We start from the raw sequence: 24,049 nt of genomic DNA on the forward strand, positions 1-24,049 counted from the left end.
TTGATGAGCTTGCGAAGTACGTACCAAATGTTGACTGGAAACGTCCTCCATGGTGCAAACCAGCTCACTCCCGCATGATAAGAGCCGAGACAGACAGAGAGCGAGTAATTAAAGAGGCCCTTTCAGAGGCGCAAATCAAGGAACTAAGAAGCCAACGTAACGTGAATGAACTACTACTATATGTTGCTATGACTTACCAACTGGTGTTGATGATTGTCATGATAATTGCTCATTCAGATCAGCATACTTACCTTTTTTTTTCTGAATAATAATAGGTTATATTCTACTACTACCTATCTATTATTCTTTTTATATTTGATTTTTTTAATTTTTTATTTTACTTAATAATTAAGAAAATAAATATTAGTAAAGTAATATATTTTTTTAATTTTTTTAACGATTAATGATATTAAAAAAATACTTAAAAGAAAATAATAAAAAAATAAAAAAAAATTGAAATATTGGATAGTAGATAGGTAGGAATAAGGCAGTAAGTTTATCACTACCCTTTTTTTCCACCACCTAGATCGATCATTCAAAGCCAAGATACCCTAGCTCGATCATCTGAAACCAACACATAATGAAAGAAAAAAAAAAATTCCCAAAAAATGAAACTATATACCCCCACCAAACGGTAGAGTGCATGAGAGATTGGTACGTAGTTTAAAGTTGCAAAAAAATGTGATCAACTCGATCGTTTGATCCAAAGATGCGATATGCATATATTATCCCACAAGATCAGGGTGGTGCTTATTAGAAAACCTTGGAGCAAAAATGTTAATATATTTGCAAACTGATTTACCCAATAGATTTCACAAATATTTATTGTTCTTATTTTAATAAATATTAAAAAATTCAACCAATCCATCTACGTACCCAAAAGTGAAAATCAGGTCTATTTGGATACACTTACCTCATCTCATCTCATTACATCTAATTTTAACAATCTCACTATTATTCACAAACTGTTTTAACTTATCTCATCTCATCTCACTATCTAAAAAAATCAAATTTGCTCGAAATTAGAAAGGGAAATTAAAAACAGAAAAAAAAATAGTCTAAGTTGACGAGAGAAAAGTAAGACCCATTTGAATATAGAAACACTTTCAATTCATCTCATCTCATCATTATTATTTTATTAAATTCTCGTACAAAATATAATAAATAATTTAATTTTTTTAAATCTTAAAATAATAATAATAATAATAATATTAAAAAATAATATTTTAAAAATATTTTATTCAACATCTCACTCTCTAAAACGAGCTCTAAATTACCAAAGCGCTCCCAAGCCCCCATTCACACTCATGACTTCCCTCTTGTCTGTCGTCTCTCTCTCTCCCTCTCATGTCTCGTCTCTTTTTAAACTTTCTCCAAACAAATGATCTTGAACTGTATTTTCTGAAAAACAAACGCAAGATCAAAGTTCAGACACTATGATTACAGCATGTTTCAGCCAACCCAGCACGCTCTCGAGCAATACATCTCATGAAGTGCCTCAGAACCTCATAACCTGCATATTCCAAACTCAGCTCTGCGGCTCTCCAACTTATCTCACACTCACATGGTCCAGAACCCTCTTCTCTCATTCCCTCACCATCCACGCCACCGAATTTTTCTCCATCACCGTTTCTCTCCACCCATCAACCTTCTCATTCTTCCGAACTCGGCCTGGCTCCAAATCTATTTACCTCACCCGCGGACGTCACCGGAGGATCAAGCTTTACTGGGACTTCACTCGCGCTGAGTTCATCCGTAACTCTGCCGAGCCCGAGTCCTGCTTCTACATCGCCATCTCATGCAATGCTAAGCTCGAATTCTTTCTAGGTGATCTTTTCGACGAGTTGACTCGGCGGTCCGGGTTGATCATGACACGCCAACTCAGCGAGCCAGCTCTGTTGTCCAGGCGGGAGCACGTGTTTGGACGCAGGAATTATGTTTCCCGAGCTCAGTTCTTGGGAAGCAAACACGAGTTTGGAATTGAGTGCAGTGGGGGAGCGCTCAAAGTAAAAGTGAATGGAGAAATAAGCCTTGTTATCAAGAGGCTTGCGTGGAAATTTAGAGGGAACGAGAAATTTTTCCTTGGAGGTAATGAAGTCGAATTCTTTTGGGATGTATTTAATTGGGTCAATGGCAATGGTGGAAATGGGCATGGTGTGTTTGTTTTCCAAGTAGGTGACGGTGGAGTGTGGCCAGAAATGGTAGGTCCGGAGAAAAGATTGATGGGGAAGAGTTTGTCATTGTCACCAGCGTCCGGTAAGATGCCGTCGATTATATCATCGTTGCCGCCAACGCCATCATGTTCAAGTGTGCTGCAATGGGCAGAGGAAAGCAGTGATGGTGGGTGGAGCTCATCTTCTTCATCTACTAGGTCATGTGGGAGCAATGGGGGTTTCTCTTTGGCGTTGTATGCTTGGAGGAAGGATTAGGTTGAAATTCGGTTGAAAAAACGGTTTGATTTGTGGTAATGAATGGGATTTAAGGTGGAAAAAGGAAGGTTTTAATTCGGAGATCATTCTTTTATTAATCACGCGAGTGTTGCAATTGTTTTATTTGATATAAATTCAGCTATTTTGTCCTTCTTCACCTATTCCTCCGGCTTAGGCCTTGTTTGTTTTGATTGTTTTTTGAGATGATATATTTTTTAATATTATTTTTATTTTAAAATTTTAAAATATTTAAATTGTTTATTTTATTTTGTGTAAAAATTTTAAAAAATTATCATAATTAGATAACATGAGATGAGATGAGTTGAGATCAACTGTAAAAACAAATGAGGCCTTACTGCCGTTATGAATGCCAAGTTATGAGTATTCAAAAGTTTGAAACATGCAGTCATTTTTCTTCTTTTCTCTAGATATTTCATGGATCATTTTACCGTTTAATTTCAATGAAACTTAAATGAACCACAATTGAGGTGGTCTCTTAGTACTCTGAAAAATACTAGACTCAGCTCATTAGCAATGTTGGCAGCCTCCGCTCTTTCTTGGGATTGGATAGCAGCAAGCTTCTTCCGCGAAGCCACCAAGTCTTCCCCCGCATCACACACACACAGATATGCAGATGCTTGCCTACCAGGTAAAGTTGCCCCCTCCACATGCTGTCTACGTAATCCCGTAGCAGCTGGTACAACCATTAATTATTACACTTACATACAAGTTTCTTTAATCATCTCTTTTGTGACAATCAGCTGCCTCATGTCGTATGGATTTCGTGTCTAGGCAAGGGCTCATCGGTGCAGCCACTGGCACCTCCTTATGGGGTTGTTCAGAATATATTATGAACACCTTAGGTAAACATAGAAATAACATCTTACATGCGAGACATTGTCGGAACCAGTCATCAGCCAAGCCACCTTGGGAAAAAGAAAAAGAATTCTAGTTTAGCTCAAAAGAGCTGGCTTTTACTCGATTATTTTGGTTAATCACAAAATGATCCCAGGAAAATATTTAAAAATTCACATTTAACAAAGGCTTATATAGATGCATATTAATTTACCTTGGATTCTTCCATCCCTATACGCTAATTCTAATTAGAAATAAAAGTTGGGCAGATTTTAATGTAATCAGAAAAATACAAGGATTTGGTTTGATGATTGGAAATTATAGATGGAGCATGGAGAGGAAAAGGATTTGATAAGTAAAACAAAAAGAATGAAAATGCAGAGAAGAAAAGGGGCTAGCTTCATCTAAACACGAAATAATCAGCCACCAAAAGATATAGACATAAACTGCTGTCCTAGTAATTAACTGAAAAACATTTTCCATGACCATGTTATTCTCTAATGCATCATTACAAATCCTAGATGATGACCCTTTCTGAAGGAGATGCTATCGCAAATGTTCTACAGTTTTATGCAAGTAACAACCAACATTATGTGAGAAGAGATTCAAGGGCTGTTAAGTTACCTGTCTTGTATATGAGCCAGAAAGGAATAAATTTTTGGGAATAAAGCCAAAACCTGATACCAAAACAACCATGAGGAAATAACAAGGCAATCATTTTTTATTGCAGTTACACTCATAAGATGATAAAAAAAAAAACCCTCCGCTTTGACAGGGCTTAGGACCAGGAATATGTGGTCAGAAGCTGTGTGGTCAAGTACAGTACAAAAAGACCAATTGCATGTTCTGAAACTAATCATTTTTTCATGATATCCACAGAACAAAAAACAGAAGAACAAAAGAACACTGCTGATGTTTTCTAAACCGTGCCACATGCTATATAATGTGAGTTTTGTCTTGTAAAATCAAGCAATAGTTGTGTCAAGAGTAAAGAAGTCGTAAGATTTGATTTGGTTGAGAGCACTACTCTTGCTATAAAAAGCCAAGCACACAACATGTATGTGCATACAAGATAAGGACAAGCATTCATAAAAACAAGTGTGAAGTAAAACATGCACTCAATTTTACAAGCTCGTTCTCTTTAGGGAACCTTTTATATTATCTACCCCACGCCAAAGTCGTAATCATCAGCTTCTTTTCTGACCAACTTTTTAATAAACCAAAAAAAAAAAAAAAAATTCCGAAACAAGAAATGTGGACCGGAGAAAAGTATAAAATCACCACTTGTCCCAAAATTTTAAGCAAATGGGAAGGGGTAGACTTTATTTGATTATCTTAACACTCCCCCTCATGTATGGGCTAGACTCACTCATTGAGTGGGCCAACAAGTAAAATATTTAATTAAATGAGGTAGAGTGTAGAGTCATGATTCGAACTCAGGACCTCTGCTTTTGATACCATGTGAAATCAGAGGTTATTGGTTGGACAGGTTTATATTGGGTGATGTCTAAGGAAGTTGTGGATCTCCTTGCATGTTGGCGTGGTTTTGAGGCAAGGAAATGTGTTGCTGCCAGATAGAGAATGATTCCTCTGTGTTTAATGTGGTGTTTAAGGCTGGAAAGGAATAAGAGATGTTTTGAAGATAAAGAGCATTCTTTTGAAGATCTTCGTTATTTTTTCTTTTCTACTTTTGAGTTTTTGGGCTAGGATCTTTGTAAAGAATGATGATAATGTACTGAATCTGTTTCTGTCGTAGTTTCCTGCTTTCTAGTGTGCACTGTGCAGTAGATATTTCCTTTGTATACTTCTTGTGTATTTGGGCTGTGCCTATTCTTGGTAATAAAATTCTTATTAATTATAACAAAAAAAAAAAAAAACTATGTGAAATCACTACTTATTCCAAAAGTTTAACTTGATGGAAGATGTGGACTATCTTAACAAAAAAAACTGCCTGCAGGTTTCTTTTCACTGCAAATTTGGTTTTTTTGGGGGGGGGGGGGGGGGGGGGGGGGGGGGGGGGGGGGATGGGGTGGGGTTTGGTTGTAGGTACAAGTGAAATTATTTGAGACTCAGGTTGCGTTTGGATGTTAAGTTGAGTTGAGTTGAGATGATAAAATATTATTAGAATATTATTTTAATATTATTATTATTTTAGAATTTGAAAAAGTTGAATTGTTTATTATATTTTGTGTTGAAATTTGAAAAAGTTATAATGATGAATTGAGATGAGTTTATATACCAAACGAAGCCTCACTTTTTCTGAAAGTACTAACCTGCTTTGCCACTCTTGCTATAATTTCATCATTAGGCAAGGGCATGTACGGGTCACCTGGTGTCAGAACACATCTGAAGGACAGGAAACATTAAAGGAAACATAAAAGCATGAGAAAATCAATTCCAAATTACACGCATACAAAAAAGCACTGCAGCTTAATATAAGGGCTTGCCAAGTTTCAATATTATTTTTTATAAGTAACAAAGTTAGCCAGTCATTAAATGAAACATTTATATAAACCTATGCAATATAAGAGATTTCAGCATTGGAAAATGATATAGCCACCGATGAATCCCACCGACAAAAGCTACCCAAATGTGTATGTTTTTTTTCAGCTTTTGTGTTTGTTTATTTTTTAGTATCGTGTTTTTTACTTTTTTGTATTTATTTTTTTTAAAAAAATACATAATAAATGCTGTAAAAAGAAAAAAAAGAAAAAATGCTTTAACACTGTCGATACAAAAGCTCGTAGCTTTTTTCGGTGGAAGTAGCAGCGTCCTTCAGCATTATAATACGGAAACAAATAGAAAGGTATAATACATACAGATCAATTTAATCCATTCCCAAGCATAGGGATCTGATGAAGATGAAAAGATCAAGTAGCAGGCAAGCAAAACAACAACATGCATTTTTTGGCAAGTTTTTTGGTAGTGTTTCATGTACTCTGATACCTTTTCCCAAAAGTTCATTTTCTTTTCAACATTTTATCATTGTATTGAAAGCCTTACTCATTTGTTCAGAAACTTGCATGCACTATATTTACTCTATCTCATATTCATTTCCCTACGATCCTTAGAGAATAATTGAAGACTAGAAAGAAAAGGGTAATACATGCATTCAGACAGACAATACTAGCAGTTTTACAGGCATAAACCTTGGCAACTAGAAAGACCAAAAGTAAGATATTTGCATGGGGATCATAAAGATTCACGAGTAAACGGTTATGTTGATCTGAGATCAACATTAATACACTGGTTCATAAACTACCCTGTGGCAACAGACATAGTTGACAATGATCGAGGTAGAAGGGTTGAAGGGTCAACATCAGCACAAAAAACGAGTACACATAAAGAAACTCAGACACGAGAAAACCCAATCATTTGATTAATATGCAGCTTAGAACTACAAATATATGAAAGCAATCCAGTAATGATCATGAATTATTACTACCATAGTGATTGGAACATGTTGGCAGATCAATAATTCCACAATTTAATGCACAAAATGACAATGATAAGAGCATTTTCCTTACTGGAGCAATGAACCTTGTCCCTCAATGTAGCAATCTTCTGGAGATGCAAGAGCTAGGTCTGCAAAGAAAGAGAAATCTGCATCCGGAGTATAAAGAAGGTTATCTAGCCCTGCCGCTTGCCTTAATTGCCTACCAGTCAGAAAGTTACTTTTCGCAAAGAAAGAAAGCAACAAAGCCTTAGGCATTCAGAAAGTGAAACAGAAACAGATTCTACTATGGTCCTCACGTTTCCATTCCAATAACATGGATAGATGAGATAATTACCTTGACCGTTCCAGATCCTGCAACTCCATGACCCAATCACTGTATCTTAGTTGCACTGTGACAACAGGCAGTCCTACTAGTTTGTAAATATTATTGCAAAACTCCAATTCCCTCCACTGGGTTGGAAGTAATCTTTTGATTACAGGGACATCATATGCTGCCATGAAAAGAACAGCCCTAGGCATTACACAAAATACACCTGACATAGATAAATAAACAGTACATGCAGACTCCAAGGACAAGCATACCACAAACCTGCAACATAAGCATCAGCTTTCACAATTAGCTTATTAGTAGCCTGGGATAAAAAGCACATATTAGTCATTAAGCGTTGAAGAAAAACCCAAAAGTCTGAAAGACATACCTCATAGATAAAAATCCCTGAGTGGTACAGGACTTGGAAGCACCTCAGAAGCATTAGTGAGAGGCAGATCCAATTCATAAATTGTCAACTAAATTTAAAAGATTTTAACCCCCAAGTAACTCAATCTTAGTAATGCCTATATGCAAGAATGGCCAGAAAACTTCATAAAAATTTCAAAGCAGCAAGATGAAAAGTAGATCACCTTTGACGTAGCAAGTCCCATAACATATGTGTCTCCATGGGCGGATTTATCAAACACATATTTGTCTACATCCCCACCTAAGATGGAATCTGTTCTAGCATAGGAGAGGAATAAATCAATAATATCGGAGAAAGCAAGTTAGGATTCTCAAATATTTTAGGGTGGTATTCTTAAATTCTTTTCTTTTAGTTTTAATTGAATGGTTCACCAACTCAGTGGTCACCCACTTTAGATGATCCTCGATTTTCAAGAGAGAAACTCTGACCTCAAACGTTGGCAAGTTTTCATTAATAGGTTTGCAACTTTGGAAGAGAAAAGTGGAATAAATGTGACCGACTCTGTTTTGCCCGGAGTCTTTGCATACATACCATTAGGCCATAGAGTACAATAGGAGGCCCCCGAGCGAAAAGATTCAACCTCAAATGTTTGCATCTTTGCTTCCAAAAGGTTTGCAACTTTGGAAGATCAAACTGGCACAAATATGACCGACTATTGATGGCTTCCAAACTATTACTCCCAAGTGCAGAAGTGAACTAGTTGTAATACAAGGTAGCACCCAAGGTCATCTCCACAGGGACAAGAGGAGTTCCAGCCAAATAATAGTATGAAATAGCAAAGATTCAGATTTGAAAAGAGTTTGGATGATATGTCAAGTGGGAAAAAGATTTTGTATGAAAATAAGTAAACAAACAAGGAAATGTTACATTCACAAGGGAGGATCTGTTGCTATTGACATGTATGGTTGATTTTCTAGAGTGCCTTGGTTTTGAATATTTTTGGAAAAGGAAATGGACTAAACCAGAGTAATTCAAATCTCAAGAAAATAAACTATTCGACTTATGGCAACCAACTGAAATTTAAACTTCACCCTAATGTAAACAGAGAGAGTTGAATAAACAATAAAGAAACTGCAGATTTTATAGAAGCAATTTGACAAACACCTGGGTTGCGATTTTAGAACTTCTTTTAACTCCACATGTCACCAAGATCTCTGGGTATTACTCTTCTTTCATTAATCCAATCAAGGTATTAACAATATGCAATCTGAAGAACGTATACTAAGAGTTCATATACCAAGGCTTTAAAAGAATTTATCAATAATCATCAACCAATTTTTACTTTATCACCTGGCTGAGAGATACGTCGATTGATTCAAGGTTCTGATGTGCCTAGTGTCAACAACAGAATAGGAATAAGAACGAGAGCATCTAACAAAAAAACCATTCACAGAAACTTGATTTCAAAAATAGTGAAGTACATAAATCGAGACTATAGAGATCCAACCAACATAAAGAGCAAAGAGAAGTTTTACCGCAACCCAAGCTACAGATGTAGCCTAATTTTATCATCATCAACATCAAATCTCAATAAAATGAAAACCCTAGAAATTCTTAAAAGTTTCAGAAATGTAAGAGAAGAAAAATAAAACCGAATCTTAACACCCCTCCAATTCCAACTCTCTTTCCTATTTATCAACCCTTCCATGGTCATCTTCTCTCTCTTCGTAACCGCTGCCTCCATCCTTTGCTACGGACATCTCCTTCCCTTAACCGTACTGCCACCTTTTTGCTCTTTACCTTTTATGCCTCTTGAATGTTCTTTTCTTTCTTCTCCTGTTAGTAGACGCGGGCTTCACTTCTCTAGTGTTGTGTTATGAAGTCATGGGAGATTGCAGACGTGGGCCTCAATTCTTTAGGTTGTGTTATGAGTAATGGAAGCTTTATTGTAGACGTGGGCCCCAACCTACCATATGCACAAAGTGAATTAAGCCCTTGCAAGTCAAAGTTAAATAAAACTGGGCCAAGTCTATTTTTACTATGAAATCAGATTTTTTTACATGTCAACAGCCCAACTGCTATACATTGTTTAATAAATACTCTTTTAACAGATAAAACTTATTTAATCAAGTGTAATAAGAGTATTTAAAACAACATTATTTCCCTTTTATCAACTATGTTTGGCCTGAAGACGGGGCATACAAACCACAACGCAAAGATGGTACTATAGGAAGCCACTGAGCGAAAAACTAAAACCTCATAAGTTCGCAGCTTTGCTCTCAACAGTTTTGCAACTTTGGAAGAAAAAGTGGCAGAAATGCAACCGACTATGTTTGGCCCGGGGATGGGGCATACATAACGTTAGGCAATGGTACTACCACAAGAAGCCCCTAACAGAAAAGACCCAACCTCAACTTTTCTCTTAATAGGTTTGACACTTCAGAAGAACAAAAGTGGTACTAAAGTGACCAACTCCATTAAGCCTGGGATGAGCATAGAAAACAAAACCTCGAGGATGCTAATCAAGGAGGATCAAATAGTCAATGAATCATTATTCCAATATAGACATGTAAAGTTCTCATATTCTACAAATCATACCTGCCCCCTTTGTCTGTGATATATTACTGATAGGACCACTCAAGTAAACATCTGGAGAACCCTTGAGCATGCGTAGTAGGGAAGCCTCCGTCTTAGTGGCAAACAATGAGAAAATAGTTAGTCTGCAACGTGCACTGATATTATCACAATCAATAAAGCCAAGGGCATAGGCGACAGGATCCCACATTCTCTGAATACTCATCTGTGTGCCACCTTTTGACAAGAACCAATCAGAGAAGCTGATCTGTTAAAAATAAATGAAACGTTCAGAATAATAGAACCATAAAAAAAATAGATAGACGAAGTGTGAGAATAAAAAAAAAAAAAAAAAAAAAACCCACAGAAAGGTATAGGTTAATGGGAAAAATCTCTATATGAGAACTGACCACCTCTCTCCAGGCAATTTCATTTTCAGATCTCCTCCTGAGAATATTAGTCGAATCTTAGAGAAAAATGTAAAGGACGTTACTGCTCCACAGATGTGTTCTGGCTAGGGTTCATCTATTTTGATACAAAAACCATGACTGTGTCTAGTTTGCGGGCCTAGGGTCTCCATTGGTAATAAAAAAAAAAAAAAAAAAAAAAAGAAAGAAAAAGAAAAAATAGAGGCAACTTTTCTGATGGATCACAAATGGAAAGGACTCGCACATAACCAGACAATAAAATCTCTCTTTCTTTGATAAATGGTAATAAATATAACTCTTACACTGTCCAAATTCCCTATGTCACTCATTGCACCATCCGGATCAACAAGGGCCCTCACAACTGGACTCAGGGCAAGAGCCACAGCATTTCTTGCTTTATCATAAGTCTGCACATTAACAAAATTTGAAAACTAAGTAGATTATACCATCTACATTTTTGCCTTTGTGTTCCTTTCAATGTCCCACAAAAGTCAAAGTTAAGCTGGACAGACTGATACCCCAAACAATGGAATACCTCAATGGACTGGAAACTGTGCCTGTGAAGGATAATAATTGGCCATGGCATGAAAATATGGTGCAATAAAGACAATAACAACTGCATAGTATGCACTACCTTAAGCTGATTCGCAGATAAAAATGCATTAATCCCATGTAACGGTGCTCCAATTGAAAATCTGAAATCAAGTTCTGCAGTTGTAAGTATAGCTATTAGCAAGACTGATCATGACCAAAAGCATTTTGCAGATAGGCGATTTTTAATTAGTAAAATTTAATTTGGAAAAAACCTCAAACCTTACCACCAATTTGACCGCCTATGTTTATAAAAGTGTGAGTATGATCCTTCAAAAGTAAATTTTTATCTGCACCCACCTAAATCCAAGTATAGATACAAGAAAACTTATCAGAGACCAAAAACTGCTTCATGCTATTAACTCAACCGAGTTTTTAAATTATTAGAGTTTTTATGTATAAGAAAATAAATAAAGAAAGCAGAACAAAAGTGGTACTAAAGTGACCAACTCCATTAAGCCTGGGAAGGGCATAGAAAACAAAACCTCGAGGATGCTAATCAAGGAGGATCAAATAGTCAATGAATCATTATTCCAATATAGACATGTAAAGTTCTCATATTCTACAAACCATACCTGCCCCCTTTGTCTGTGATATATTACTGATAGGACCACTCAAGTAAACATCTGGAGAACCCTTGAGCATGCGTAGTAGGGAAGCCTCCGTCTTAGTGGCAAACAATGAGAAAATAATTAGTCTGCAACGTGCACTGATATTATCACAATCAATAAAGCCAAGGGCATAGGCGACAGGATCCCACATTCTCTGAATACTCATCTGTGTGCCACCTTTTGACAAGAACCAATCAGAGAAGCTGATCTGTTAAAAATAAATGAAATGTTCAGAATAATAGAACCATAAAAAAATAGATAGACGAAGTGTGAGAATAAAAAAAAAAAAAAAAAAAAAACCCACAAAAATCTAAAAAGGCCAACCTGAGACAGAAAAATACTACAGAAAGGTATAGGTTAATCGAAAATCTCTATATGAGAACTGACCACCTCTCTCCAGGCAATTTCATTTTCAGATCTCCTCCTGAGAATATTAGTCGAATCTTAGAGAAAAATGTAAAGGACGTTACTGCTCCACCGATGTGTTCTGGCCAGGGTTCGTCTATTTCGATACAAAAACCATGACTGTCTAGTTTGCGGGCCTAGGGACTCCATTGGTAATCAAAAAATAAAAATAAGAAAAAATAGAGGCAACTTTTCTGATGGATCACAAATAGGAAAGGACTCGTACATAACCAGACAATAAAATCTCTCTTTCTTTGATAAATGGTAATAAATATAACTCTTACACTGTCCAAATTCCATATGTCACTCCTTGCGCCATCTGGATCAACAAGGGCCCTCACAACTGGACTCAGGGCAAGAGCCACAGCATTTCTTGCTTTATCATAAGTCTGCACATTAACAAAATTTGAAAACTAAGTAGATTATACCATCTACATTTTTGCCTTTGTGTTCCTTTCAATGCCCCACAAAAGTCAAAGTTAAGCTGGACAGACTGATACCCCAAACAATGGAATACCTCAATGGACTGGAAACTGCGCCTGTGAAGGATAATAATTGGCCATGGCATGAAAATATGGTGCAATAAATACAATAACAACTGCAAAGTATGCACTGCCTTAAGCTGATTCGTAGATAAAAATACACCAATCCCATGTAACGGTGCTCCAATTGAAAATCTGAAATCAAGTTCTGCAGTTGTAAGCATACCTATTAGCAAGACTGATCATGACCAAAAGCATTTTGCAGATAGGCGATTTTTAATTAGTAAAATTCAATTTGGAAAAAACCTCAAACCTTACCACCAATTTGACCGCCTATGTTTATAAAAGTGTGAGTATGATCCTTCACAAGTAAATTTTTATCTGCACCCACCTAAATCCAAGTATAGATACAAGAAAACTTATCAGAGACCAAAAACTGCTTCATGCTATTAACTCAAACGAGTTTTTAAATTATTAGAGTTTTTATGTATAAAAAATAAAATAAAGAAAGCAGACGGGGGGAGAAAAAATCATTTGTTTTAAGAATTCTCATGACTGCACAAAGTCCTGCATGTCCTGTGATTTGATCCCAATACCTCCGGCCGAATTACAATGCTGCTCATCCATTTCAATAGAGAGCCTTCATAAGTGAACAGTAGTTCAAGTAAACTTTGAAAGATACAACTGTTTCGGGGAAAACAATAAATTGGTAGTCCAGAAAAGATGGAGTCGTTGCTTTGCAAGACAGAATCCGAACTCACAAGATCAAAGCCTACTTAGCAAACAAACTTTCGAATAAATGAACAACCAATTGCAAGAAAACTGCGCCAAAACCTCATCATCCGAACATACCATCCGAACCACCAACCCCTCAAACTAAGAGAAAACTTGTTCAACCCGTCAATCAGAAAAAAAAAAAAAAAAAGAAATTCATCACCAAACAACAAAATACCAAGTCCAGAAAGCCAAAAAGCGGACATTTTCCAACAAAATAACAAAAGAATGAAATTGAAATGAACGATTACCATTAATACTAATGTCAGAGACTTTGGTATCCAAAGAGTCCAAGGAGCAGCAAACCGAGGCCCCTTGGCTCTTTACTCGGGCCACCGAACGCCTACCCAAGAATAAGAACCCATCCGTATCGCAGCGGGGTCCGGTGACAGAAGTCCCCGGGAAAAGAGACCAAGAAGCCATAGCTGGAAACCAAAACTAGAAATTTTCGTCTCCGCTTTTGTCTCTGCACTAACTAGCGTTGAGTGAAGTAAGTCTGTATGGAAGGAAACTAAAATTGCACAAGACGACGCGTTGGAGAGAAAGAGAGCATCTGAGTTACGAGACTAGAGAGTCGCTTAGCCCTTCTACTTGGAAGTTAATGGGGGTTCTTAAGAAAGATTTATGTTCATGACTTAGCATCTGTGAAGACTGAAGTGGTGGTTCCGCTTAACGATAACGCGCCAGAATCTGGAAACTGGATTTTCCTCAAAAACAGAACACTGGAAACTGGACAAAATAATTTTTTTTCCCCTAGTTTATTTAAGTTGCTAAGCTTGAGTTTGGATTGAAAAAAATTATAACATTTTACCTTATTATTATAATTTTTTTAAATTTTTATTTAAAATATAATAAATAATTTAATTTTTTTAAATTTTAAAATAATATTAATATTAAAAAATAATATTTTAACAATATTTTATTTAATTTTTAATTTCTCAACTCATTTCTCAATTCATTGTCCAAATCAACCATAAATTTATAATCATAAAATAGAATAAAAAGTAAATAATTTATATAAAAAAATAATTTTTTAATAATAAATTTCATTTTTTTTAATACGATTGTATTCCACAAACGAATTCATATAATATACATCAAAGACGGACCAAAGTTATTTCATATTTGGGCCTGAATGGGCGAAAGCTTACATTGGGCTACCACTCAAGTCATCGGGCTGATTTCAATGGCCATCATATTCAGATCTTTGCGAACCGTCACTAAGCTCTAATTTCCATTCAGCAATGGTGGCGAGCATGCTGAGCTTATCGGCTCCTCCGTTCTTGTCTCAATGTCCGCTTCGTTCCGCTTCCTGTTTTTCCCATGGCAAAATTGATTTCTCAAAGCACCGTTGGGGTGCTCGGAGACTGCTTGTTCTTCCCGTCAAGTGCTTATCTTCGGAGCCGAGTCAAGATGCCGAATCGGAAGCTGAAACGACGACGTCTGCTTCTTCTTCTTCTTCGTTTTCTTCTTCTTCGAGTAATTTGACGTACAAATGGTGTGTGGGGCTTGGAGCTATAGGTTTTGTTGAGACCGCGTACTTGACGTACCTCAAGCTCACCAATTCCGATGCATTTTGCCCAATTGGAGGCGGCACTTGCGGCAACATCCTCAATAGCGATTATGCTGTAGTTTTTGGTAGAATTTTTTCATTGTTTTGAGATTATTATCTACTTTTTCTGTTGAGCGTACTTGTCTTTCATCCAATCCGATAATTATATGAACTCAATCAAATGGGTTTATACGTTTTCTGTTGATGGTGAGCAACCAAATAACTTGAAGAGTTAACTATAACTGACTGAGATTTTCTTTGCGTATGAAATCTCATTTATTGTATTGAGAAGATGCTTTATTTGACTGGATAAACTGCATATGCATTACATTGCAGGTTATATGTTTGACAGAGAGTTTCAATCCTTTTGCATTTGCCAGGTGTTCCTCTTCCACTGATAGGGATGGTTGCATATGGATTAGTTGCATCACTTGGTCTACAGTTGACAAGAAAGAACTTGCCCTTTGGAATGGAAGAATCTAATGGTCGTTTAATTTTACTTGGAAGCACTACCTCGATGGCAGTTGCCAGTGCATATTTCTTGTACCTTCTGGGCACAAAATTTTCAGGAGTATCATGCTCATACTGTCTAATGTCAGCATTGTTGTCGTTCAGCTTATTTTTTATCACTCTAAAGGTGTGTCCTTATATACCTTTCCTTTCCGTTTCATTACTTTCCTTATTTGGTTGCTGAAATTACTTGTAAAAAGATAATAGCATGTTTTGACGGTTTGTTTTGCAGGAGTTTAGATTGGAAGAAATACAAAAAGTGGTGGGTTTACAGCTATGTATAGCTAGCTTGGTATTTGTTACGCTAAACACTTCATACCGTGCTTCTCTACCTATCTCCTCAAGGTGGTATTTTATTTAAATATTCCAGGCGTGTTTATTAATTAAATGAGCATGTTTGGTCCCTTTATTTTCTTTTTCTGTTCCCTCAATTCTTGGAGCTGCAATGAGTACATTTTGTTCTCAGTCAGAAATATCATAAGAAGAATTAGCATAATGGCGGCTTCTTTTTATCCATCTCCTCTTTTTTTTTTTTTTTTAATTGGTAAACAAAATTTTATTGATCATAAAATAGACAAAGTCCCGAGTATATCTCCTCTTCAGTACTATCTACCCATATTTTATTCTTTTGTTTTTTTTAACCCCTTTAACTGCATGAGATCTTTAACTGCATGAGATGTCAAGAAGTCCAGTTGCTTTGGACAAAGGGCAAGTCGGGTCTTTTTTTCAATGGACTTTTATTCCCAAATTGGTAGAGTTTTTTTGTTCTCTTTAAATTGCATTGCCAAAAATATGTTTCATCTGGGTTCCAGCCCGGGAACCCGGGTTAGCCCAGGTCAGACCCGGGCCGGAACCCAGATGAAACCGGTTTTAAAAATTCTGAACCTGGTTTCCGGGTTGTACCTGGTTTTTTTTTTTTTTTTTTTTTTAGAATAAGTCATTTCATTTGAATACAAATAAAAGGATCATACGAAAAAAAAATGGCTGATTTTTCTCATATGATATATATATTATATCATGTTAGCCCCTTGATTCTTTTAATATTTGCTCCGTGTTTATACACACACACACACACACACACACACACACACACATACATTCAAAGCATCTATGAATTATTTATAAGCTTTAGATTAATGAGTAGTACTAGATCTACATTGCTATTTGATGCCTGAAAAAAGCTCAACTCATCGAGCATTGAACTGCTAGGCTGGTTTTCATGAGATTAACTTCTTCTAAAATGTGTACTTTATAAGATTTTCATGAGTTTTTGTCCTTGGATGCTCGACTTATTCCAAAATGTCACCTGTTCCCACGGGAATAATGCATTAAACAAAAAAGGGAGGTTATTGTTCACGGGAATATTGGTTTTGAGTTTCTCCATTTAGTTGCTAGAAAGGAAAAAAAAAATAAAAGAAAAGAAAAAAGAAACATCAAAACATTCAAATCAAGGGAAAATTGAAATATATGAGGCCATCCTATGTTGTTTGGGCCAATTCTTAATGAACTTGTTGAATCCGACATTTCTGTCTTATGTGAACTTTCTACTGGTAAATTGAAATTTTTTCAAGGTAAAAGAAAGATATGGCACACGCTTATAATAATAATAATAATAATAATAATAATAATAATAATAAAAAAAAAAAAAAAAAAAAAAAAAAACAGAAAGATATGGCATAAAAGGATCCGTGTAGCTGAACCTAATCAGTTGGGATTAACTTGGTTGGGTTTTGGAAAAGGTTGAATTGTGGAACAGAACTGATGTCTTGAGTGATTGTTCCACATTTTATTAATTATATAAAGGAAAGAGATTCTATTCAAAAGTACTCAATGAAAACAATAAGGTGTGGATACGCTTCTTGCTGGCAGTCTTACTGTTTTTTTATGTAGGTGACTTCAGCCCCTCTTTGTCTAAGGAAGTAACTAAGGTTATATTGTCACTAACATAGTAAATTCTCCATTGCTAGGAATGATATTTTACTTGTTATCTAGCCTAGTATATCAATAAGACATAATTTTTGTAGTCAAGACGTCACCTATTAATTGTAAATGAGTTCTAAGAGCTGTTTGTCTGAAGTGCTTGCTTTTACTGGGTGATCTCAAGTTGTACGGATTTTTTGTCACTTGTTTCCTTGTTTAGATGTTATGTTTGATTATTAAGTACATGAATTAAAATGCTTGTTCTCCCCTTGTCCAGATAAATTACTTGCTCTAATTTCTTTATCTTTTCCTCTACATTTACAGCCTGGCTGAAATTGACCTGCCATACTTTTCAACTGAGATCACAACAACGTCGAGTCCTTTTGCTCTTTCTCTTGCAAAACATCTGCACTCCATAGGTGCTAAAATGTATGGGGCTTTCTGGTGTTCACATTGTTTAGAACAAAAACAGGTAAATTTAGCTTCATTTTTTATTTAACAAAAACTCAAGTTGAAATGCAGGATCTTGTTGTAAAAGGGTGTTAAAGAATATTAGGGCTTCCTCTTCAGCCTCTCTCCCTGGTTATCTAGAATTTTGAAAGAAATTTTTGAGCATTTAATGTAGATCCTCAGTGCTGATTTTAAAAGTCCAAAAAGGAGTGCTGATGATTTCTACTCAACAAGTCCTCGTAGTGGCTAATTTTTCCTTTCTATATTTTTTCGAGTGTCAAGTTCTTATGGATACAAACAGAATTCTTTTGTAGGGAGGGCATCTTTGAAATCATTGCTTGATTCTGAGCAGCTCTTCAGAACTCAGATCTGTAGGATTGTAAAAACTTAAGAATCAAGATAATTAATGCATGTCTCATTTCTTTGTGAAATTCTTCTTCCCTCTCCTACCAACCTCTCTCAGTATCCTCAAACGGCACTGGGTACTTGTCCATCACCCTGGCTTTCTGTGATTGACTTTACTTCAGTGAGCTTGAATCCCACTTCTGATTCAGGTAGCCGAATGGACCTCATTAGTTTAGTGGGATATCCAGATTAGTAATGCTTATTTTAGGAAGAACTAGAAATGAATGATGTTTGCAGAAACCGAATCACCTTTGGTCTGCCACCAATTAGTTTTGCATGCCTTTGCATTTTTCTGCCATACCTCTTGATTTGAATGACAATATGTTAACTGTGTTACTTGTATCATTTGTTTTGTGTTATTCATACAGATGTTTGGATTGGAGGCAGCAAAGCTGTTGGACTATGTGGAATGTTTCCCTGATGGATATAGGAAAGGAACAAAAATGATCAAGGCATGTTCAGATGCTGGAATTGAAGGTTTCCCAATGTGGGTGATTAATGGTCAGGTGAGGAAGCCTGTTTCTTGAGTCAGTTGATTCATGGGGTATTAACAAAATAATTCCTATTTATTACAATAATACAGCAGTAATGAACCTCTCCCACTTCTTGACCATAGATGGCATCATTTTAAAGAGGCTTCTCTTTTGTAAATAATTCCTTTGGAAACTGGTCTACTAATGTTGAGTACATAGAGGAGTAGGCTTGATGCCCAATTTTTTAAGATTCTCTCTAGTTGCCATGGTTCTAGAACAAATGATACCCATTTTATCAGCTTTCTGCGATCTCACTAAATAGTTTATGACTAGCCTCACATTTCTGTCAAATTTCACTTTTTTTTTTTTTTTTTTCACTAAGCAAAACATATTTTTGTCTGCAGGCTTTGAGTGGTGAACAAGAATTGTTAGAGCTGGCCCGGGCATCAGGGTTCAAGTTTGATAATTCCAGTCAACTCACTTAGATCAATGGATTGTGGTTGTATCGTAGCACTTGTACAGCGTATAGATGACTTGTCACTACAAAACATACAATGTTCTCTATTGAATACGACCTCTGGGGCCATAAATGACAGATATGTTAGAAGAATTATCTTCTACTTCTTGTTTCTTTCAAATTCTGTACAAAAGAAAGCCCTGAGTGGGGGATATGTTTTTGTACCTGGCGTTATCTAATGTTTTTGCATTGATATAGCCAACCATCAAAGAAAGTAAACTTGGACTGAAATTTGTAGGGCTTTACCCCCAATGGGGGAGCCCTTCCAGAAATTCTCGAAGGCCTGGGCCAAACCCAGGCCTAAGAGGGGGTTTGGAAATAGTTTTCAACCAGCAATAGACGCGCCTCGGTTAGTACCTCACTAGCTGCGTCATTGCCCCAAGCGCAAAGATGGTTTGCTCGCCAACCTCAGCTTTGATTTTGTATCCAACTCGGCCATCACTTGGTTTCCCTCCTTTTCCATGTGGGACTCTAAATAAAGGCTGAAAATTAACGCCACAACTAAAATTATCATTGACATGAAATTGAGGAGGCCATAACCAAAAACGCACGCGTCTTTCTCTCGTCCTCTTCTACTCTTTCTACCAATAATTCTTTGTTTGTCAAAGCAAGCACCTTGAAACAATCTTTGCAGAAAAATCCTTGGCATTTGGAGGAGAAGGTGCATCCGAGAATACTTTGGCGGGACAATCCGATCAGTATCAGAGCCTCCTTTTCAGAACTTGGTTGTTTAGTAATATCACTAGCAGTGTGACTTCAAATATTAAAATAGTCTAATGCATAAGAGTGAAATTATTATTTATATATGTTCATCATTTATTATGAAATTTAAATTATATTAAAAATTTAAATTAAGTAGATAGTTTTTTTCTCTTAAAAATGTTCAGTAAAATTTTATCATTTATTTAATGATGAAAAATTAGTATTTTATAAATTAAAGTTAATTTTAAGTATATGATATAATATTTATATTTTAATTATCTATTTTATGTTACTTTAAATCAATATTTAAATTTCTATCGTTATATTAAATCTGAAGATTTAAGATGAAGGGTTGTGATTTAAAACTCAAAAACCAACATTTTTTTCCACTTTTCCTTTCTCCCTCTCTCTCCTTCCCCATGCACAATTGCCTAATTTAGTTAATTAATAATATTATCATATTTAAATTATGTTAAACTCTAATTATTTATATGGTTTTAATTTCTTAAAAATATTTAGTAAAATTTCATCATTTATTTAATGATGGAAGATTAGTATTTTATAAATTAAATTTGATAATTTATGTATGATATGTTATTTATATTTTAATTATTTTAATTTTAAATTAGTTTAAATCAGTGTTTTAATAAGAGAAATTATTTATATATAAATTTTAACAAGAGAAATTATTTATTATAGTGATAAATATTACAATCTTATAATTGTATCTCTAAAATTTAACAAGAGAAATTATTTATATAATTTTAAAGTGTGTAAAATATGTACAATATCTTTAAAACTTTTTGATATATTTGAGATCTATTTTATATAATCTACTTTTTACATAATAGTGATAAATATTTTAATGATTTTATTTCATTTTTATATATAATAATGATAAATATTATAGTGATTTTATTTTTTATTTATATATAATAGTAACAAATATTATAGTGATTTTTTTTCCTCACTTTCTTTCTCTCTCCTATGGCCTGATTCTTCCCCACACCCCATCCTCCTTCAGCATAGCTCGGTACCGTCGTACACAGCCACCCAGCCTCACCGCCACCATTGGCAAGTCCCCCCACGCCGGCGACCAACCTAGCCACCGCAGATCTCCCCCACGCGCAGCCCTCTCTCTCCCTTGCGGTAACCCAATCGAAATTGATTTTTTCCATTTCTCTCTAGTTGCGCCGCCGTACGCGGCCACCCAGCCTCACTGCCACCATCGGCGAGTCCCTCTCACTCCGGCAATCAACCCAGCCACCACTGATCTCCTCCACGTGCCGCAGCTCTCTCCCCTGCAGTAACCCATTTCTCACGGCAACTGTCTCTCTCTCACTCTCTCTTCAAACAAAAAATAAACGAATAAACGAAGAAGGAATAAAAAGAGTAAAAAAATTACACTATTCATTACTGTAGATCTCACTATTCATATCAACATAGTCTCTTTTAAGATAAATGAGATATGTAAGCAAGATTGTCCTTTTAATCTCTATTTAGTTTTAAGAAATAATTTATTTTTTTTTCAATCGATATTTTATCTCATTTTTAGCTGTCTTTAGATGGTGAGTTAAGATTAGATGAATTATGATAAAAATTAAAAGTTGAATAAAATATTGTTAAAATATTATTTTTAATATTATTATTATTTTAAAATTTAAAAAAATTAAATTATTTATTATATTTTATATGAGAATTTAAAAAAATTATAATAATAAAATGAAATAAGAAAAATGAAATAAAATAATTCTTATATTCAAACGTGTCCGTATCCATAACTCCTTAGAATAGTACGAATGTATAATAGTCTAGACAGGGCGTAAGAAAAGAAAGAAAAAACATAATGTACATGTCATAACGCATAATTTTTTATTTTTATTTATTTTTATTAAATGTATAATACATGGATAATAAGTAAAATAATTCAATTAATTTTAAAAAAATAAATAAAAATAAAAATATATAATATGTAAAATGATGAATAATAATTCTCTTCTATGACAAATCTTGGAGTTGGAGCCCAAATCCATTCTAGTAATAGAAAAAAATAAAATTGAAAAAGAAAAGTCAAAATAAGGAGTCGGAAAAACAACACAAAGCGAAGAGAAGACGAAGAAAGGACTTTCCTAATTGGATCAGTGGTTGCTGCGTCGACATGGTAAGTCAAGCTGCAGAGATTATGGGAGAGAGAGTGGTGGACTGGTCGGATTTTCCAAAGGAACTATGGTCACCGATCGGCAAAAGCCTCGACACCGGCATCGATGTTCTCCGATTTCGCAGCGTCTGTAGCTCATGGCGTTCCTCTATCCCTCCCTCTCACCCCAACTCTCCTCGCTTCCCTCTCCAATTCCCTCACCCTTACGATGCCTTTCCAACTCATCTCTGCCAGAGTACTATATACTGTATTCAACCGCTAGATTCTTCTTCAACTTCAACCGCTGCAACTTCTTCGCATATTAAGGGCTACTTGATCAAGGTTCAGGAGTCAGCTTCGGGCAAGTTGCGTCTTCTAGAGCCACTCGCCAGCCATCCTATCCGTTCGTATCCTCGTAATACAAAGACTTTGAACTTGCTCAACTTTCGGATCGTCGAGATAACTAAAGCGTACACGCTTCGATTTGGTTCTTTCGGACGCGCCGTGGTCGAAGATGAACGAAGATATCGTTACAGATCTGTTCCTGGCGTGAATAAAGTAGTGATGTTCCCCAACTCCGCATGGACTAATGCAGAAGGGTGTGCAATTTTTGTGATTTTTCTCGATGGGAAGTTGGGCTTTGCAAAATATGGGGAGGACAAGCTGACCTTTGTAGATGATCAAAGATCTGACTACGATGATATAATTGTTTATAAGGGTCAATTCTATGTTGTGGATAGATTGGGAGTAGTTTTTTGGATTGAATGCTCGTCCCTGAAATTGGTACAGTTCTCACCTCCACTTTGTGGATTGGGTAGCCGGAAGCATTTGGTGGAGTCATGTGGAGCTCTATATGTTGTTGATGAATACTTGGACAAGGACCGAGGTAGAATGGAGGGTAACAGATCTTATTTTAACAGACGACGGGAACTTCACAATACAATTGATTTCAAAGTGTACAAGTTGGATGAAGAGTGGGGTCAATGGGTCTTGGTCAAAAGCTTGGGTGACAGAGCATTTATTCTGGGTAGTGATTGTACTTTCTCTGTTTCGGCTCAAGAATTTGTTGGATGTAAACGGAATCGAATTTACTTCATGGAACTTGAAGAAAGTCGTGCTTTCAATCTAGAAGATCACTGCATTGCTGATTTAGCATTTTCCCCAGATCCCCCAAGTTGGCTTTGCGCTACTAATCTCCATGAATGTAAGTAGCAAGTATGAAGCTGTGTGTGTAATGTCTGGATTAATTTACTTGTTCTGCTGTAATGTTCTTCTTTAACTCCCCGGCCTTCTCCGAGGGATCGCATTTTCTTTTCCCTTTAAGTCTTCATGAGGATATATATATGATCCTATCCTTCAACTCCATATATACATTCTGTCAATTGGAGTGATTTGTATGCATCTATGTATGTATGTTGTGATTTATCCTTCGTCTTATGCATCACTTGGTTTTGGTGACAGTGATTTTAACCACATAACAGCCCATGACGGTGGTTTGTATATTTAGAGACAGAAAGTTCAATCATCCATGTTATATTTAAAGCTAGGTTTCAAGTCGAACCTTGTATAAATCTAGCTACTTTTGACCTTAAAATCCAAACAATTTCCTGTTCTGGGTAGAAATGTCGGATAGGCAAACACTTGTGAGTTGCAAAACAATTAGAGAGGGGGGAATTATTTTGTGTTGGATACTATACTGAGGGGTCTAGAGTCTAGACGTACTCTCCCCTCTAGGGGAGGAAGTTCAAATGGATGAAAATCATGAAACTCTTGGATGCTAGTAATGCTAAATATTGTATAAATTATGTGCATTTATCTTGAAAAAGAGTTAAGTTTATTATTAAAAAATTAATTTTTTAAAAGAAGTACGTGGCTGTACTCTATTATTGTAAATATCATTATTCTTTTCTCTCTAGGCCGAAGGGCTTGTGTTGTCGTTGGTGTGTGGGGCGTTTTGAGAGTCAAATGTGCAAGAAATCGATGAATTTGTTTGATAAATTAATAGGACGATTAACCCCACTTACCATTAGTAGGGAAACATGAGGGAGTCCTTTGATGGGTATATGTTTACTATTTTAACAACCCAACTCAGACTTCATC

At 35.9% G+C, this 24,049-nt stretch overlaps 4 protein-coding genes and 1 non-coding gene across 14 annotated transcripts; 3 read left to right on the plus strand and 2 right to left on the minus strand.

The window, feature by feature from the left end:
* The first annotated feature begins 1,285 nt into the window (after positions 1 to 1,285).
* LOC121262290 lies at positions 1,286 to 2,631 on the plus strand. Its single transcript, XM_041164693.1, has one exon. It carries the CDS (start codon positions 1,437 to 1,439, stop codon positions 2,427 to 2,429), a length of 993 nt encoding a protein of 330 aa, XP_041020627.1. The 5' UTR covers positions 1,286 to 1,436; the 3' UTR covers positions 2,430 to 2,631.
* A 987-nt stretch (positions 2,632 to 3,618) lies between these two features.
* Positions 3,619 to 13,998, minus strand: LOC121262655 (zeta-carotene desaturase, chloroplastic/chromoplastic-like). Of its 10 annotated transcripts, none has more exons than XM_041165226.1 (11): positions 13,535 to 13,998; positions 12,828 to 12,900; positions 12,644 to 12,704; positions 12,312 to 12,416; positions 12,010 to 12,046; positions 11,587 to 11,830; positions 7,642 to 7,730; positions 7,331 to 7,373; positions 7,076 to 7,232; positions 6,812 to 6,940; positions 3,619 to 3,961 (listed from the first exon to the last, which is right to left on the minus strand). In XM_041165226.1, the coding sequence occupies exons 4-11, from the start codon at positions 12,344 to 12,346 to the stop codon at positions 3,874 to 3,876; spliced, it is 822 nt and encodes a 273-aa protein (XP_041021160.1). In that variant the 5' UTR covers positions 12,347 to 12,416; positions 12,644 to 12,704; positions 12,828 to 12,900; positions 13,535 to 13,998; the 3' UTR covers positions 3,619 to 3,873. The 10 variants fall into 10 exon arrangements, with proteins under 10 accessions (XP_041021160.1, XP_041021161.1, XP_041021163.1 ...); XM_041165227.1 differs by having other exon boundaries at positions 12,823 to 12,900; XM_041165229.1 differs by lacking the exon at positions 12,644 to 12,704.
* A 474-nt stretch (positions 13,999 to 14,472) lies between these two features.
* LOC121263501 (thiol-disulfide oxidoreductase LTO1) lies at positions 14,473 to 19,203 on the plus strand. The gene is made up of 6 exons (XM_041166424.1): positions 14,473 to 14,921; positions 15,216 to 15,472; positions 15,578 to 15,690; positions 17,590 to 17,737; positions 18,489 to 18,626; positions 18,998 to 19,203. Exons 1-6 carry the CDS (start codon positions 14,528 to 14,530, stop codon positions 19,076 to 19,078), a joined length of 1,131 nt encoding a protein of 376 aa, XP_041022358.1. The 5' UTR covers positions 14,473 to 14,527; the 3' UTR covers positions 19,079 to 19,203.
* A 145-nt stretch (positions 19,204 to 19,348) lies between these two features.
* LOC121263903 lies at positions 19,349 to 19,502 on the minus strand. Its single transcript, XR_005940387.1, has one exon. It is a non-coding gene; the product is annotated as a U4 spliceosomal RNA (small nuclear RNA).
* A 2,335-nt stretch (positions 19,503 to 21,837) lies between these two features.
* Positions 21,838 to 23,774, plus strand: LOC121262533 (putative F-box protein At1g65770). The gene is made up of 2 exons (XM_041165041.1): positions 21,838 to 23,153; positions 23,411 to 23,774. The coding sequence occupies exons 1-2, from the start codon at positions 21,971 to 21,973 to the stop codon at positions 23,425 to 23,427; spliced, it is 1,200 nt and encodes a 399-aa protein (XP_041020975.1). The 5' UTR covers positions 21,838 to 21,970; the 3' UTR covers positions 23,428 to 23,774.
* Positions 23,775 to 24,049: the final 275 nt, after the last annotated feature.

Source organism: Juglans microcarpa x Juglans regia, chromosome 4S (assembly GCF_004785595.1).
Source record: "Juglans microcarpa x Juglans regia isolate MS1-56 chromosome 4S, Jm3101_v1.0, whole genome shotgun sequence".
Lineage (NCBI taxonomy): Eukaryota > Viridiplantae > Streptophyta > Magnoliopsida > Fagales > Juglandaceae > Juglans > Juglans microcarpa x Juglans regia.